Source organism: Abramis brama (assembly GCF_963993115.1).
Source record: "Abramis brama genome assembly, chromosome: 14".
NCBI lineage: Eukaryota > Metazoa > Chordata > Actinopteri > Cypriniformes > Leuciscidae > Abramis > Abramis brama.
The window spans coordinates 28,196,306-28,215,513 of record NC_139976.1 but is presented as its reverse complement, the minus strand read 5'-3'; the positions used below and the strand labels follow the sequence as shown (position 1 = coordinate 28,215,513).

The window sequence follows — 19,208 nt, the reverse complement described above, 5'->3', positions numbered from 1 at the left end:
GGGGTATTTTACATGCACAGTGCCAAATTCGAGTCAGTAAAATAATAATAAAAAAAATAATTTAATGCTGGTATCCAAAACATTTAATTCAATTCAAGTATTATATTAGATACATTTACACAACGCGGGCGCGTTTTGCTGGATTTTCTCCACATTGTAGCACTATAAACTTAATCGTTGCAACTTTCAATCTTGAGGAGACAAAACGCTGCGGAGGCTCCCGCCGCGGAGTGAAGAAGAGGTGGAATTACGAGGATTCTCTGACAGTTGAAGTGTCCAGTGGAGTTAAGAGATTTACTCTCAAGCTATTTTCAACACTTTAGATTGGTTAACAATTTGTAAAAATAACAGAACCACGTGGGGACTGACCAATGGCATCGATTTGTGAAAAAATATGAAATTGACAAAATTTGGACATAGGAGGTTTCCGCCCGACAGCGACGTTGTAGTTAGTAGAATGTCTAAAGTGGACTATTGAAATAAAGTGTTACCGGTACTGTTTATATCAGCATGATCCAACAGGTTTACTGACCAGAACTGGTTAAAAAGAACAGTTTGTCCATGAACGAACATTTAGAATAGTCAAAACATTAACAGTGTTTCACTTTTATTTTGTACATGCTGAGTTTGATGATCATTAAATTCCACCACGCATTAAGTGCAAATTACTTTACTTTATCTGACACATTCTCATTCTTTTTCATTTTTTTCAATGATAAATGAGATTTTCGTGCCTATTAATTCCAGTTCTGACCAGTAATCAGAGAATTTGTAAATATTTGTGCGTCTCTGTACTGTACGTATCTAAGGACATTTCCATGTAATGATTTTGCATGCATATATATGCATTGATATTGCACGCTCAGCATAAATCCAAATGTTCAAATGCCTAAATAGAAATCATGTTGGTATCACATGGTGCAGGCTGGACTTTGATACATGTTCCATACTGTTTTTTTGTGGTCTATAAGCCTGTAGTCATTAATTTATCTAGTCAAATTTCTACCGTACCAGTCACAACCCACAGCAGAAGGTACTGCTTTATCCCCAGATGTTTGAAACAGCAGACTGTGAAATTACAAGGAGCATCGCAAACCCATCAGTGCAGGGAGAACACTAGTAGGCTTTTAGTGTAAACATATATCCTTTGAACCAAGAGTCACATGGGGAACATAAGAGGACATACATTGAAATGGGAAAAGGATGTTAGATTTACAGTCTCTTTTTGTCCCGGCTGTTTTCTACTCTTGCAGCAAATATAGCTATAGTGCTTTTGAAAACAGATACATTGTCCATCCCACATGTCTGTTTCACCATTTCATCTACCTGTCAAAGTTTTCAGGCTGGACCATGAATAATGGCTGAGCAGCATCTTGATGATAAATATTTCAGTAAGAGAGCTGTTTTGCCTAATTTATTTACAAAGTATCTGCCATCTTAACTTTGCCAGTGATCACTACATGCAAAAAGATAAACAGGATAAACAAATAGTATATTGTCTCATGGGAAATTAAATGCACCGCACAGATAACAAATTTTATCTGCAATATGCTGCTGTAACTTATTACAAGAACTCATTTGCAATGAAATTATGTTTTTATTATTATTTCTTGCAAATTTCTTCAATGTCTAATGTCAATGACATTTCTACATGTACATGCATTTGTTCATTTGTTGTTATAGTATGTTTTGGTAATTTATAATATATATATATATATATATATATATATATATATATATATATATATATTTATTTATTTATTTATTTATTTTTTTTAAGATATAAGTATTGCACATGACTCATTCTGAATTCAAGGAGCTGTTAGCTGCCTGTCTTTCCTGTCTGTGCCCACCTGCACTGTCCCAGGCTCACATGGCGAGCTGCCTCAAATTTCCTGCAGACATGCGGTCAGTGTCTAACAGGAGTACTCCCAAACAGACTCTTAAACATGACATCCTACTCATAGTACTCTCCAGAAAACTCAAGGCAGCCTTGCTTAATTTGGAAAACTGATAAATGAGATGCAAATCGGTTTTGATACAGAGTATACTCTGCTACAAGGGCTTTACACAATTCATCATAACTGCTAGAGATTGCTGGGCTCTGCCTTCCACTGAAACTATGGATAGCTTGTGATGTCATCTAACTTAGAAGGAAGATTTTTGTCTGCCATAGTGGTTGCAGGGAGGTACGTCAAGGTATGCTAAAATTGACAGCTTTATGGTAAAATTTGATGTTGTTTCCTGGGGTCTGAGGATTAAAAACCTCAACTTATTGTGCTACTTCACTAAGCAAATGTAGCCTGTTGCTAGATTGTAGCATGCTAGCCCGCTAGCCCAGAGGAAAGAAAAATCAAAAATGAGATCTCTTTAACATCTCAGATGTTTCTCCGAGACAAAAAATAGTTTACTTTAACATAAAATGGAGACTTTTACTTGAGTTTTCTGCTTCTCACACTTAACTCCTGAGACAAAAAAAAAAAAAAAAAAAAAAACCTTTAACACTCTCACAATGGAGAGTTTTTCTCCTTATAGAGAGACTCTGGATCACTCATATTTGTCTCCTCTAAAGATTCAGAAGAGAACTCAACAACTTCACACACTGCTCAGATTTTTTTTCTTACCTCATGTAGCCTACATATTAATAATCTTTTAGATTTGAATCCTTTAATTTTTCATATTTAATTATAAATGTTTGTGTGCTGCTGCCAGTCCCTGTGTGTGTAATACAAAAATTGTACGCGCGCTGTGGACCCGCCTAGGCACATATTACTAACGTGCTCTTTAAATAACAAAAAAAAAGAAAATACTGCGCCATTGACTTTAGACCAGGTTTCAGTTGGTCAATGGCGGCCTATTTCAGTTGCCTCAAAATAGCAACGCGCCAACAACGCACCCGAACACACGTGGCCATGTCTGTTTTCACACTTTTTAAGCTCTGGCTTCCTGGCTCTCAGTGATAGACTGCAAGCTTTTTGTCTCTGATGACAATCTGCATGTTTTTGCTCTTAACCACAGATTATCCATATGCAAGTCAGTCAGCTCATTCCAAAGTTCTTGGAATTTAAAATCCAAATCTTCAAATCTCTAAATCACTGATCTTGGGGAGGGAATGTTGGGTTGGACAGGCCAATTTAGTGCATTTCAAAACTGCCAGGTTCATGTTCATCTCTCTTGTATAAAACTGAACATGCTTTTAGTGCAACTCACTTGAGATGTTTTTAAGTTTTGCTGGTTAACAGTGTGTTGGTCCACCAGCATAACTTAGGTTCGACCAGTGGAAATTCCTGCAGTGGTCTATATATATATAAACTCTTTAAAAGGCTTTTTTGGTCACTTTTAGACAGACAATTTTAAGAAAATTACATAGCATATCACTAGATAGAAGCAAAAATACATCCCTCTGTCCTTTTAAATGTCCGTGTTGAAAGAACATGTTCGGCTGTATAGTGAAGCTGATTGCTGTAGCCTATTTTTTTATTTGTAGCTTGGTAAAAAAATTTGCCGATCAAATATTCTTTATCTCTTCTCTACATAATTAAGGTAGTTGGTACATTATCAGTGGTTGCAGTTCAAAATAATATCAGTATATCTCGGCTGATGAGCCGCTACTGAATTCATCTTTTCAGCAAGGTTCTTCTAAACAGCACAGAGGGTTTGGCTGTGGTTTGAAGTGGACCAATATGAATAACTATTTGACATTAAATATGTTCACCAATTATGTTCACAAGGTTGAACATATTGTACTGTTACTATCAGGGGAAGTTGCAAATTCTTGTTGAACAATACATTTTCTTAAAATTTCCAGACTCAAAATATGTCAGAGGGGTTCAATCTTTGTTCTCCTATTGAAAAACATATTGAAAACCATTTCCATTGCCTTAATTGGCTTGCCATTATTTATATTTTATTTAAATACCCCAATTTGATGCAATAATACCAAGCTTTCAGATACTGCTTTGAAATTGCTTGTATATTGATTGTTTCCCCCTTTCCTCAATGTCCTGTGCTTTAAAATAATGATTATGCCATTTTATTTTGTTTCTTCCTTTTCACAATCTCTCTGTCCCAATGTTGTTGTTTTTTTTTTATTGTTTTTTTTTAAAGACAATCTTAACTCAACATAAAAAAATAAAAAAAACATTGAGCTGCCTGGATAAGCTCTGATAACACTTTGCAGTGTCCTTGTTACATATGTTACATGTACTTATTGTAGGAATAACAGCAAATTATGCATAATTACATGCAACTTACCCTAAACCAAATCCTAGTCCTAACCCTATTGTACATGTTGTCAATTGATATTACTTAGTACTTTAATGTATACTGTGCTTGTTACACTGTAACAAGGACACCTTAAAATAAAGTTTAACCACAGCTAAAGAAGCATCCTGAGTGTAAGGAAAGCTTATACGTGACTGATATGAAACACTCTATATTGACACTCCTCACATGAAACACAAATAAGACTTGACTCACAACTGATCTCAATTGAGTTTGATGTTAGCATGCTGCTAAGCTAACGTCAAATTAACAAACAAACCATATAATAGCACATTACATTTTTTTTATTTAATTACAATGAACAAGTTTTTAATCTGTTGCCTTGGATATCTTACAAGGCATCTTAGAAGGCAGTAGCATCCCTAGTATATATCATATAGGTAGGCAAACTAACCTTATTACGAATGTAATAAGTAATCAATTTACTATTGATTCATAAATACTCATGATTATTCTTTGTATTTTGTCTCTTTGTGAGTGTAGGAGATCAGTGATGCTGAGATTATGGAGTTGGCCCACAGTTCCTTGGGAAGGATGACCGTCGTCAGGCAGATTTTCCCTCTCTGGAGAGACAGCAGTGTGAGCTGTATGAGGAACAACCACCGCATCTCCTCACTGCTTTGCGACCCTCAGGAGGGCTACCTGCAGTCGCTGGAGGTCAGTAACCATAGAAACTGCATCATCGCCATGTAGGAGATGGCATTCTCAAACCCATTAAATCTAGAACAAGTGAAGTTAAGATCAGGTATTTTCAACCTTTACAGACAATGGGACCCCAGAGTCTCTCACAGCGTTTTTAATGTTTTATTTTATTTTAATTAGGCGGGTTTTTTTGCTAATTTATTTTCAACTTGTCCCTATGTGGGTTTTCATTCAAAGATTTTAGTTTTAGGGGAAGATTTAATAAACATGGTAAATTAGCGTGAGAGCGCAATTCCAAAACAGCGCAGATGGGAGTGGAAAGTTCTGCATGCGATCTACAGACGACGCGCAAAGTAAAGAACACAGACGCAGTCAGATCATTTCCATAATGACCAACGCAATCTACCAGGTAGTGTCTGGTTTAAGACCGGTCATACGGCGGTAAATAATGGCTCAAAGATGCAAAAACCAGTACATTGACGACCGCAAACCTTAGTAAATCATCTTGCGTCATTCATGTAAATACTCTCCTCCCATAAATTTGTGCCTGAAAGGGAAACTCCTACAAATGCATACGCAGTAAGGTATATGGTATAAGGCTTTTCAGAGCTAATTTTTCGCTGTGTGTCTTTAGTAAATCCTGACAGTAGTTTTTTAACGCCAGAAGAGAGTTTGCGCTGGCGCAAGCTGTTAGCAAATATGTCCCTTAGTGTTTTGTGCAATGGTCTTTTTATTTAAATTAATTAAATAATTAAATGATTTAAATGGAAGTGAATAAAGAAAAAAAGGACAACAGTAAAAGAGCAAGACTCTGTAATAAATTTGAGCTTTGCAAATAATATTTTTATTTTAAAATTTGCATTCAAAAAAGAGTTAATGTTTGCATAATATGCATGAAAACAACAAAATATTTCTTCATTGTGCACATTCAGTTATGAGTTGCATGAATCGTATATAATTATCCTGTATTTTCCATTCAAAATGGTGAAATGTGACAAAACGTTGAGTTGTTTGCATCACAGGATATTACTGATGGTTACAATATGGTGGTTACAGCCCTATATAAAATCCTGATTGTTGTTTCCAAGTGTTTTCCTTCTCTGCTGTGACGTCTAAATTTCTGCTTCTCGAAACCCCTTGAATGCACATGAACAATAGTTTCATAGTAGGAAACAGATGGCTGAGCTTTGCACCGCACATACTCTGGAGTCTTACTCCTCAATTATTCATGAAAACGAGGGTTAAAATGTTCTATGATGTTTATTCACCTTGACAAAGAAAACCACTAGTTCACAGCGGTGACAAACCTGTCAGGTTTTTTTCTGCAAATCTGCAGTGTCAACATGAGCCACCCGCCTTTGTGTTTTTTTCCCCTGTCACTCCAAAAACCAGAAATCACTGGAGTCACCCGCGCAGCTTTTGCTAATACCTCCAACATGCCTTAACTGATGGTCAGTCTCAGTAAAGTGTGACAAATGTCTTCCTGTATGGACCTGTCATCTCAACTAGTGTGGCCGTCATTCACTGATCAGGAAGTGGTTGTTCGTACAGGAAAGACAGGTGTTATTTTATACATCAACTGGAATAATGACTGCACCTAGCAGCTTGTAACACTCAGCAGATGTCATACTTGGATGAGAAACGGAATTTTGATTTGAATCCGGTGGGTCATGGACAGAGGAGAGCTCCTGATGCACTGTCAGCAGTCAGTGTGTCTTACAGCCCATAACTTGAGTTAAAGCTATTCTTAATTAATGCATCTCTATTACATTTTTAAGAAAAATATTAAACAAAAAGATAAACGAATTGCCAGTAAACGGTTGACAAGGTCATGAGAACTAAATGTGCTTATTCTAAAAAATGTATATATATACTTTTTTACACATATCCAATTTTAAACTTTGTAACAAGATTGACATTTAACTGGATACATAGCGGAACAATGAAACTGATGAAATGTTTAAAACAAGTTATGGCAGTGTTATTTTCCTTCAAGTCTGTTGATTTGTGCAAGTACATTTGAACATTTTACTAAGAGATTTTAATAAAAGTAATCAGGGTTGGATGCAAGTTTAAGTTTTTGTTGCAGTGATTGTTGTTGTTGTGGTTAAGTTGTTGTTGTTGTTGTTGTTGTTAAAAAAGATATATTGTCAACCTAAATGTAATATATATATGGTTAATATATTAATAATATTTAAGCTGTAGATAGAATTGTCACATGTAGTTCTGCTTTGTTTTTTGTTTCTTCTCCGTGTTTTGTTCCTGTTTTGCCTGTGTCCCCAATGCATGTTTCCATGGTTATTTATTGAGTTTGCACGTGTTCCTAAATTACGTTAATCATCCACTGTCGATGTAAGCCCTGTATGTGTTTCTTTGTCCAGTACTGTTTGTATAAAAGTGGGTGTTCTATAGTTTATCTTCTGACTCCTGAGTGTTCTGTTTAGAGTTATTAAAGACTCTGATTCCAATTCCTTCGTCATGCACGTTCTACATAAGACCAACCCTTACAAGAATTAAAACATAATAGCTTTTATTTCTATTTTTTTATTGTTTAAACCAAAATGTGCATATATGCTCATATAGCGGAGTAGCTGAAACACACAGTTGTGGACGGACCAAACAAGGAACCCTCATAAATCATGATAATGATAATAATAATTAATATTATTGTTCCATAATAGTCTTGATTTTGTTTTAAGGGTCTACTAGAATAGGTTTTCATGCTTGAATGTTAAAAAAATAAAATAATTTTCACATATTTTACATTGTTGCAGCACCTCTCTTCCCAGTCTGTCATTAACACCCAGTTTTGTTCCGGTCTCTATGAAGTCCCTCTTTCCGAAAAGAGCAATGTCCTCGGATTGGTCAACTGGGCCAGTGTGTTTTGATTGGACAACAAATTCTAGCATGTTTAAGAAATGTCACGGCCCTTAACATAACCAAAATTTTCAGCACGCAACTATAGTTACTCATCCAGGCCTCGGCCCTTTTTTGGTGTATGCCTTGGGGAATAAATAAGGAATACTGTGACATGTACGTCCGCGGATGAAAACCCAAAACTACAATCATTTGATACAATAGCATTTGAGCATTTAATACAATGTGCTTACTGTTTACATGTTAATTTAAGTACAAAGTTGTTAAAGACACCTATTACAAAGACGGCTCATCATTATTTACACAAACAGTATGTCAGTGGACAACACATAAGCACCTATTTTGTAGATTGACCCAAAAGTTCATTCAGTGCAGCTTCTGACACTCCCAAAACCGCATCTATATTTTTTGTGATCTTAAGAAGATATAATCTTAATCGTCAAATGGGACAAAAGGAAATATACTTTCCTCCGGGATTCATAACTAGAAACATTTAGCCTATGAAATAATTTATTATTAGAATCTCAGATACAACAATAACTCCAATTATAGCTGCAGAAGCAGATGAAATTACAGAGAAATTGATTCTGATCTGGGGGACAGTTCTCCACAGGGTGTAGTTAACATACATCAATGAGCATATTTACAGCTCTTTAGATTGTCTCTGTAAATACATCTGTGTAGGGGAACTATTATGTGACCATTTGTCAGGTTAGAAAAAGGTGCTTATTTTTCTAAAACCCCCGTGTCTTTATTATTTTAAATAAAGGTAACTAGCTACTTTCTTGACCCATGTTTTGTATCCATAATAGCGATGCACCGAAATTTGAGAACCTAAAATATGGCTGAAAAGAAAATGAGTTGTCAGTTTCGGCTGAAAAAGTTTTGGAGGGCTGAAATTATTGACTGAAACGGTAGAACTTAATTAGTGATTCTCCGATGGCATGTTTTGACTGTGTCAGTGTCTTTCTGCACAAAAAATTGAATAAGCGACAAAAGCAAAACATGTCACATGTGTGGATGCTAGGGTTGGGTTGACAATATTGATTTTTCATTTTAAATAGATCTTCAGTTTGATGAACCGAGACATTATTCTTACCATCCAATTATCTCCATATGATTTGTGTTTTGTTAATGTTGATATGAAACAAAGCCTGAGCTATCGACTTCTGTCAATTTTATAATGAAATTCAAACAATAATGTTGTTTTGATCCGTGAACGGATCTCTTTCTCTTCTTTATTACTAGTTATTGCACAAAATAAACATGAATGAACATCAGAAGGTACAGTATGTTGAAAGAAACATTACAACTTCCTGAAATGTATCATGTGTCATGTATTCGCTCAGTGTGTCAACTGTGGAAAAGACATCAATAAAACAGTCACATACAGTAACGTTACATCAGGAAAGCAATTTAACTTCCAAAGCTCGGTAGAAAAAATAACTCGGAGCATGTATGCTTAATGTATGCACTATATTACATGTTCATTATATTTTTACTTAAACTGTTGCCTTCATTATTTAATGTATGTTTGAATAATTCTGTAATGAAAAAAAAATTTTAAACATTGAATGTGCAGTATAACAAGTTTATACGCAACTCAGTTTATTTTGTTGATTTAGAGTGTTGATTATTAAATAAATGTGATTAAATAATTGATTATTTAAAGGAATAGTTCACTTCAAAATGAATATTCTGTCATTATTTACTCACCCTCAAGTTGTTTCAAACCTGTATGAATTTCTTTGTTCTGCCAAACACAAAAGAAGGTAATTTGAAGAATGTCTGTAACCAGACAGTTGATGTACCCCATTGACTTCCATAGTAGGAAAAAAAATACTGTTAGTATTAATAGAAGTCAATGGGGTACATCAACTGTTTGGTTACCGACATTCTTCAAATTATCTTCTTTTGAGTTCAGCAGTAGAAATAAATTCATATAGGTATGAAACAACTTGAGGGTGAGTAAATGATGACAGAATTTTCATTTTGAAGTGAACTTTAATAAACATTGTTTTTGGTTTCAATTTTCTGCAAATTGAAAACTTTAATCAGTGTAATTCAGCGTTTTGTGTAAAAATTAATTTTGATGGATCAAAAATAGTATTATATATTATTTGGTTGTTTTGATTCCAGGTGTCCAATCTGTACCTTTATGACAGTGTGTTGATGTTGGCCAACGCATTCTATCGAAAATTAGAAGACCGGAAGTGGCACAGCATGGCCAGCCTCAACTGCATCAGAAAGTCAACCAAGCCCTGGAATGGAGGCTGGTCCATGCTGGAGACGATCCAAAAGGTATGATGTTTGATGTCAAGATTTTTTCAGAAACTCTGTTTTGCTGTTTGTCACACTGTTGGGGGGCTATCACATTTAGCCTGCAAGACTAAAAGTGGCAAGATAGCGAGTATTTGAATAAAAGCAACTGTGACAAGATGATAGTTTCCATTGCTTTACATCAAGTCCCAGACATGTGGCTTTTTGAAATGCAAATTGCTTTCATGTAGGTTGTTTCCTGACTTCCCCTCTCACTGCTGCAATCACTTTTCTTTTAAACTCAAGCACAGCGGTCAAGCTGAGATAGCTGGTTGTCCTCACACAGAACTCTCTCAAGGGCCACTGAAAGCTGCACAATAGCTGGTGTGGTGGCCACAGCAGCTGATGTCTCATCTTACGAGCTCATGTCTCTGTGAGCTCTCAGGGGCAGCAAGCGGTCTAGAGTGTGTTCCTCATTTCACGCCTTTTTAACTTTATATGAACCACAAAGAACTGCAAGAAACCTCTAATCGGCCATGAGAGGGACATGAAGCCATGGATAGATCTGTCTCTGAAACTTCCTGTAGGCCTTTCATATAGTGATGCTTTTCAAGCGCTGAGCGACCCACACAACTCTAAACAGGTGGCCCAGTTAGACCAGTAAAGAAAACATTAAGAAATCTGTTCAAGATAATTTTAGTCTACTTTTAAAGGATAGTAAACAAATAAGGGTTTATGACAGTTTCATTTTAAAATTATTTATATACTATCATAGTTTGTGTTAACATTGAGTTTGCTTTTTTATTTACATTTTTTCAGTATTAGCTAAAATTATTGAAAAATATTTTTCCAGTTTTTTTTTTAGTCGCCAAGACAATATATATATATTATATATATATATATTTTTATTTCAGCTTTATTTCAATTAACAAAAATGTTTTTAATAGTTATATATTTAACAATAATAATGCTGGTTTATATTTTGCAATAATTCCTGTTTAATACCCAGCTATTAGTCGACGGATTTATCGTTTTTGCTGATTAATCTGTGCCAATCAATGATTCTATTTAATTTTACATATTTAATCTACATAAAATACTTTGTCTGGTGCATGTCAAATTCTGTGTATATACTACACATCCAAAACCAACTGAGAACTATGGATTACTTTTATTTGTGTTTTAATGAAGACAGTGCCTAAATCTCGTGTTTAATATGCTTCAATATTATGTTTTTTGCCTTGTTAATTATAATTCAAGCATTCCAGTTTTTCATATATATATTTCAAGTTTGGTGAACTATATTTCAAATTTGGTGAACTCTGACCTGCGAATTTGTATGACACGTGGCCAGTAGGAGATCAATTTGTCTGAAAAGAAGAGTGGATTATATATTTTGATTTTTCTAATGTTTATTCATTTGTTGTTTTAGATATTACACATTCACAACAGAGGTTTTGTAATGAATAGTATTTTAAAAAAAATAACTAAACATTATGTTATTTTCAGTCAATGTTGAATAGAATTAATTGGAAAACGCCTTGGTTACGACTGTAACCTTGGTTCCCTGAAGAGGGAACAAGACACTGTATTGAGAATGACGCTGGGAATGCTCTGTGTGAATGCTCTGCTCTCATGAAGCAAGTGTGAAATCAGTGCATTGGTATGACGGGATGTCAGAGGCGGGTGATGTCACGACCAGGAAACTATAAAGCATGCCCAAACAATTCAACGGTAGCTTCTAATAGGCTGAAGTCGCTGACAGGCATGCAGGAAGTATGGCAGGGTGACGCAGCGTCTCATTCCCTCTTCAGGGACCCTGATGTAGAGTCCAAGTCCAGGTTGTAAAACATCATGAATGTGTGCAGAGAGGACCATCACAATCATCTTGAAGTGAAACTCCTGGCAGAAGAGGGCGTAATACTCCTAGTCAAGTGGGCTCAGACTGACATAGGTGCTGACAACTGATGTGACTGAGCTAAAATCAACCAATCGTTAAATTAGTTCAGAATGTGGATGCCCTGAAGTCGTATCTACACCAGTGCTGCATCCAAGCATTTGGTGAAAGTGCAGGGTTATAAAGCTCGACCGAAAAGGAAGAACCAGATATTGGTACTCTTTGCCCCCGAAAGTGAAACGGAGGAACTTCCTGTGTTGTGGAAGGATGGAGATATGGAAATATGCATCCCAGTTCCTCTACGTTTCCGGGCGGACACTGAGATATGTGCTCGCTGGAGACCACTGCGCCCCGAAGCACACTAGGTGGCGGGGTTAGCAGAACGGCCCCTGAGAGCACCAAAGGTAAATGGGCACTGTATAATGAAGTGTTGAACACTTGACTGCCCTCAGAGTTCTGGTGCCATTGGCGTCAGGACCTCTTCCCTGCAGCCTTCTTGGAGATAATAACAGTCCTCAGATCTGTCTTACCCCGCAAAGGCTGCGTAAGAGAGCACCTCCCTCTCTGTGGGGGAGCTTGGGTGGCAACGCTCTGTTTTTGAGTGGCACGGTGTGAGGAGCTGGCTTTTTCAAATTTTTGAGGCTGCTAAATCTATTTGTGGTCCCCATGACCTGAATCCTAGCTGTGCCTCAGCAGCAGCAGGACCAGAACCATGTGGAATGCAAGCCTGAGCGCCCTCCTTGAAGAGTGCCAGGAAGAGTGTCCGTAATGGAAGCTGTCCACAATGCTCAGAGCCATCCCCTTCAAAAATTGACTGTGTGTGCTCTGTTCTAAACAAAAAATGCATAAATCATGTGTATCCTCACTCATTATGTAGTGTGGGCAGGGATGGATACACAATATAAACTGCTCTTTGCTCTGCATTATATGATATATATGCTTGTAACAGGACAGACAACACTAAATATGACAAATAAGTTCACAGAGAGCACTTACTGAAGACACAAAAACTAGTGTTGCATTGTTTGGGCATGTTATGGTTTCATGGCCGTGATGTCACCCGCCTCTGATGTCCCGTCACACCATTTGACTGATTTCACACATGCTTCACAACACAATCCCGCAGAGCATTCCCACAGTGTCATTCTCGACGCAGCGCGAGTTCCCCTTGGAAGGGAATTACTTTTTTCCCACCTTAGTTATCAGTGGGTCATGAACATTGTCTTGTTAAATTTAATCAGTTTTAAAAACACATCTCGAGATATAGCTGTTTCTGTATACCAGATGTTGTTATGTATGCACCTCACACTTTTGCACATCTACTCATTTAACAGCAGCTGTAAAATGTAAAACACACAGTAAAATTAACTGATGGTATACATGCAGTACTGGTCAAATTGGGAAAGGAGTGGTAATGCACACTGAGCCAAACCTTTCTCCCACTGGCCCCAGACCACGAGGCCATTCATATTGTAAAGCCCAAGAAAGATTAAAGGCTTGAAATTGCATTTGGTAAAGTTTAATTTATAAAAGGGTATAGCACATTGCACTTTGATCTGGATCAGTTATTTTTACTGTGTCGCTTTATTGTTTATTGATTCAGACTGTCTTGTTCCCACAGGGCCGTGTAACTGGTCTCACCGGAATTATGGACTTCATGGACAATGGATCAAATTCACACGTTCAGTTTGAGATTTTGGGAACCAGCTTCAGCGAGACGTTTGGAAAAGACATAAAGCGCGTGAGTTAAATTGGATTTTCATTTCTAGTACCTAGTGTAAAAGCTCTTCTGATTTCTGATTATTTTTTCATTACCAGTAACCTTAGGTAAAATGAAAACTGAAATCAATTTCCCTGAAATTTGTCTATGATAAACATGGAGAACGCATAATCTGCTTTTCAGAAAGACTCTCCATTGAGAACAAATTGACAATGTAATCTGTGCAGATTTTGTATCCAGACTGCCATTTTGACTCCTCACCTCATTGTCAAATGTTTTAGAGGCAAGAGCAAACGGCAGTGATGAGTCGTGCTTCAACTGGCTTGCCAGGCCAAACATGCTGTAATACAAACTTTATGACTATGTGCACTACCTATTTTGTATGTCATAAAGTGTTCCCTACAGACAGTCTATTCAATTCCATGTCTACTATTAGATGGTTTATTTAGCCTACAGTTGGATAATTTAATTAGCTTTTGCTGTACTTTTTCCTAGAACAATCACAAGTAATTTTCATTACAGACTGTCCTCTTTTCTCTTCATAGCTGTATTTGCTGATTTTTGTGCTCTGTTTTTGTAGCCATAAACTGTTTGGGTCCATCCATCATTTAAAAGAAAGAGTAATATAAATTACAGGAGAGGAAACAGTCTGCTGGTAATGAAGATTTAATCACCCTGCATCCCAACCTGAATTATGAACCCACTGTATCACATTATAGCCATTAGGATCCACAGTGCCACAGCCATTTACTCCCTGCCCGCACACACACCGGCTCCCCCTCACACAAAGCACATTTATTAGCTATAATGAAAGGAAAGGACAGCTAATGGTACGTCAAGTGTACTCAGTCCTGTTGTTGTTCATTATTAGAGCACCAGCTTTAGTCTTCTAAGCAGTGCCGCCCAAAAAGAGATTAATGTAGCCAACTGCATTTCCACCCTGCTATGGAGACAAACAGCGAGCCGTGCTGTTAATTTGACATATGTCATGGTTTGAAAGCCAAGGCAAATACATTTCCTGGCTAAACAAGAAACCCTTTGGAGGTTAAAGAAGGCTGGAAAGTTTCAAGTGATTTCTTCAGTAGTGACTCAGTACCCTGTTGGCTTTTGTCTTATCTTAGTCTTTAGTCTCTCTGTCTCTCTAAATGACTTTTCTCTGACTGCTTCTATATATTAAACTCTGTATGAAACTGTAGTGAGCTACCTAAAAAGACAGACACACATTTGTGCCGCATTCCAATCACTAATACTCTTTCTACTCTGGATGTGAACTACTTGTTGTGTCACGTAAAAAAAAGAAAAGAAAAAAGGAACCCATTGTAATCAATGATGCTGTCTTCACTGGAGCAACAACAGTAGATGGATACCCAGTTCTGTTTCTAACGTACTTCCGCGTACTTCTGACAACAGGACAAATGGATGAGGGAGGAATCACTGAGGTGATCTTGAACATTCACCCTGACAAGTCTAGTGTAGGTAGGCTTACCCTTATGGAACAAATATATGGGAATATACTGCAAAATATAATGTGTTATTATATATTATTGTATTATACTACATAATACATTTCCATATATGGGAAACTAGTGCTTATATTTTTCAATTTACTGCAATATATGCATTGGCCATGTATGGCTATATATTAATACATATAAAATATTTATAAATGAAGACAAAAATAGCATTACATGTAATATTCACAAAGTTTTATCCTTTATTGTTTACATATATTGCACACACATGTTCCCATATAAATGTGAATGTACTGTATGTTCACACACAGAATAAGTTACAACTTTCCAGTTCCCAGCATGCTTTGCTTCTGACTGTTAAAGGAGAGCAAATGTTAAAATTAAGTGTTATTTGATGTGTTTTGCTCAGTATTAATATGGGGGAGATCTGTTAGTGTTTAATGTTCTATTATTTTGGATTTTAAATAGGGTTGTTCCGATTCCGATACTAGTATCGGAAATGCCGCCGATACCAATAAAAATTCTGGCATCGGTATCGGCGAGTACATTCAATTCAATTCAATTCAATTCAATTCAATTCAAATTTATTTGTATAGCGCTTTTCACAATACATATTGTTTCAAAGCAGCTTTACAGAAAGTGCATTTCAGAAATGTACATAGAAAAATACAGTTAGTTAATTAATCATGCATTAATTTAGGGCATAAACATATCGCCAGCGTCGAGTCGTCTCTTCAGGCGTTGAGTCGTCTCTGCACGGGTGTTGGGGCATCTGTAGTTTCCATGGGAGGCTGGATACAAACTGGAGCAGACAATCTGTATTTACCTCGGGACTAGCATCCCGAGATAACAACAGAAAAGCAGATGGGAAATAATTAGCGTAGCTGCTGTTCATAACAATAATGCATTCAATCTGATTCAACTGTAGTATAAAAGGTAAGTATTATGTGAATGCTTGGCTAAAGAAATGCGTCTTTAATCTAGTTTTAAACTGGGACAGCGAGTCTGAGCCTCGAACAATATCAGGAAGGCCATTCCACAGTTTAGGAGCTAAATATGAAAATGCCCTCCCTCCTTTAGTGGACTTAGATATCCTAGGAATGACCAGAAGCCTCAAATTTAGTGATCTTAAAGAGCGCGATGGATTGTAGGGCGATAGAAGTTCCGTTAAATACCTAGGAGCTAAACCATTTAGTGCTTTATAGGTCATTAGTAATACTTTGTAATTGATACGGAACTTTATAGGTAACCAATGTAGAGATGATAGAATTGGTGTTATATGATCATATTTCCTTGACCTAGTAAGAACTCTAGCAGCTGCATTTTGGACTAACTGTAGCTTGTTTATTGAGGATGCAGGACAACCAGCTAATAAAGCATTACAGTAATCTAGTCTTGAGGTCATGAATGCATGAACTAACTTTTCTGCATCAGAAACTGATAGCATATTACGTAGCTTAGCAATGTTTCTAAGGTGGAAAAAGGCTGTTCTTGTAACATATGAAATATGATTTTCAAAAGACAAGTTGCGGTCTAATATAACACCCAGGTCTTTTACTGTAGTGGATAAAGTAACAGGACATCCTTCTAAAGTAAAGTTGTATTGTAAGAGGTTTTGTGGGCAGCTTTTTTGACCAATAAGTAATACCTCCGTTTTATCTGAATTTAATAGCAGAAAATTACACGTCATCCAGTATTTTATATCTTTAACACACTCTGTCAATTTAGATAATTTATTGTTTTCATCTGGTCGTGATGAAATATATAATTGAGTGTCATCAGCATAACAGTGGAAATTAATTCCATGTTTTCTTATAATATTACCAAGTGGCAGCATATATATTGAGAATAGCAGAGGGCCTAACACAGATCCTTGCGGCACTCCATAGTTTACTGACGTTATCTTCGATTTTTCCCCATTTAAACAGACAAAATGGTAGCGGTCTGATAAGTACGATCTAAACCAGCTTAATGCCTGTCCTTGAACACCAGTGTAGTTTTGTAGTCTATCTAAGAGTATTGTGTGATCTATAGTGTCAAACGCAGCACTAAGATCGAGTAAAACTAGTATTGAGATACAGCCTTGGTCAGAAGCTAGAAGTAAATCATTTGTAATTTTAACGAGCGCAGTTTCTGTGCTATGATGCGGTCTGAATCCTGGCTGAAATTTTTCATAGATATCATTTTCTTGCAAGAAAGAGCACAATTGAGCGGACACAACTTTTTCTAGTATTTTAGACATAAATGGTAGATTTGAAATGGGTCTGTAATTTGCTAGATTATTATGATCTAATTGTGGTTTCTTAATAAGAGGTTTTATAACTGCCAACTTGAATATTCTTGGAACATGACCTAAAGATAAAGACGAGTTAATAATATTGAGAAGAGGCTCTTCCACTACAGGTAACACTTCTTTCAGTTTAGTTGGTATTGGATCTAATAAACATGTTGTTGGTTTAGATGCAATGATAAGTTTATTTAGCTCTTCCTGTCCTATAGTTGTAAAGCGCTGTAGTTTTTCTTGAGGGTCGATAATTGAGGCTGAATTATAAGGCGCGATTGAAGATTGTACATTTACAATTGTGTTTCTGATGCTTTCTATTTCCTCAGTGAAGAAATTCATAAAACCATTACTGCTAAACTGTAACGGAATATTTTGCTCAGGTGACGTCTGTTTATTTGTTAGTCTAGCCACGGAGTTAAATAAAAACCTTGGATTATTTTGGTTATTTTCTATTAGTTTGCGGAGGTGCTCAGCCCTGGCTGCTTTTAGGGCCTTTTTATAACGTGACATACTGTCTTTCCACACGATTCTAAAGACCTCTAAATTAGTTTGTTTCCATTTACGCTCTAAATTACGAGTTTCTCTCTTGATAACATGCGTAGTATTGTTATACCATGGTGCTTTAGTTTTCTCTCTAACCTTTTTTAATCTAATTGGTGCAACACTGTTTAATGTACTAGAGAAAATGGTGCTCATAGTGCTAGTCATTTCCTCTAGTTCATCTGTTTGTTTGGGTTCACTAATCAGCTGAGTTAGATCAGGTAAGCTATTTGAGAATCTATCTATAGTGGTTGGAAGGATTGTTCTGCCTGGTCGATAACGTGGCGCAACGTGACAAATTTCAGCAGTACGTAGTATGCAAGTGACCATGTAATGATCAGTGACTTCATCACTTTGCGGTATAATATCTATATTGGTTGGATTGGTTGAGTACATCTACCCATGTACCGATCCGATACCATTTTATTAAACAATACCTAGTTATGCACGCTAGCTTTGCTTAACGCTGCAAAACGGAGATCAATTCTTCTTCGCTGCTCTAAACAGTGGTTGCTTGTGGCAACACAGGAAGTTGTGCTGTTGCCACAAGCAACCACTGTTTAGAGCAGCGAAGAAGAAATGAAAACGCGTGCAGTATGAGGCCGGTGACACACTGGATGCGTGACGTAAGCGTCTCAGCTGCGTGGCGTGTCCGTTTTTATTTCGGCTCCCATGTTAACAGGTTAGAGTTTGCACACTGCCTGCGTGACACGCGCGTCTCAGGCGCGTGCATGCTAGAAATAGAACCGACGCCTATTTTTCACGCGACACGCAAGCGTCTTGGAAGCGTTTCCATGCAAAATTGAATAGGAAAAGATGTTTCTATGTCATTTTGACACGAATACATATAAATACATGTCATTATGATGTTTGAAAGTGTCTAGGGTTTGACATAAATGCAAATATAAATGTAATTTAAAAAAATATTATCGATTTTCAAATACTGTCTGTCAATACAGAACGAAATATTCTATAGCCTATTTTGCCGTCAATACTGCCAACGTTGTCTTTGCTGCTATATATTTATGTTTAACATGAAGTATAGGCCTTCCACAACTCTCTCCCCATATGTCGAATATATCACCAATGAGGCTTATCATATGTCACCTAGCAGCAGCAGCGCCGCGTCAGACACGCTTCTGGTGTGCAAAGACATGGAAAACGCCTCGCAAACGTCACGCAGCTGACACGCAACAGAAACGCCACGCTCACGCCACGCAGCCAGTGTGTCAC

At 36.9% G+C, this 19,208-nt stretch overlaps 1 protein-coding gene across 2 annotated transcripts in view; it reads left to right on the top strand.

The window, feature by feature from the left end:
• grid1b (glutamate receptor, ionotropic, delta 1b) overlaps window positions 1-19,208 on the top strand; it is a 462,710-nt gene that overhangs the window by 384,348 nt on the left and 59,154 nt on the right. For both annotated transcript variants that reach the window (XM_084135167.1, XM_084135166.1), the window contains exons 6-8: window positions 4,768-4,941; window positions 9,943-10,104; window positions 13,581-13,700. In XM_084135167.1, the coding sequence (XP_083991293.1) occupies window positions 4,768-4,941; window positions 9,943-10,104; window positions 13,581-13,700 (456 nt within the window). The remainder of the gene's footprint in view (window positions 1-4,767; window positions 4,942-9,942; window positions 10,105-13,580; window positions 13,701-19,208) is intronic.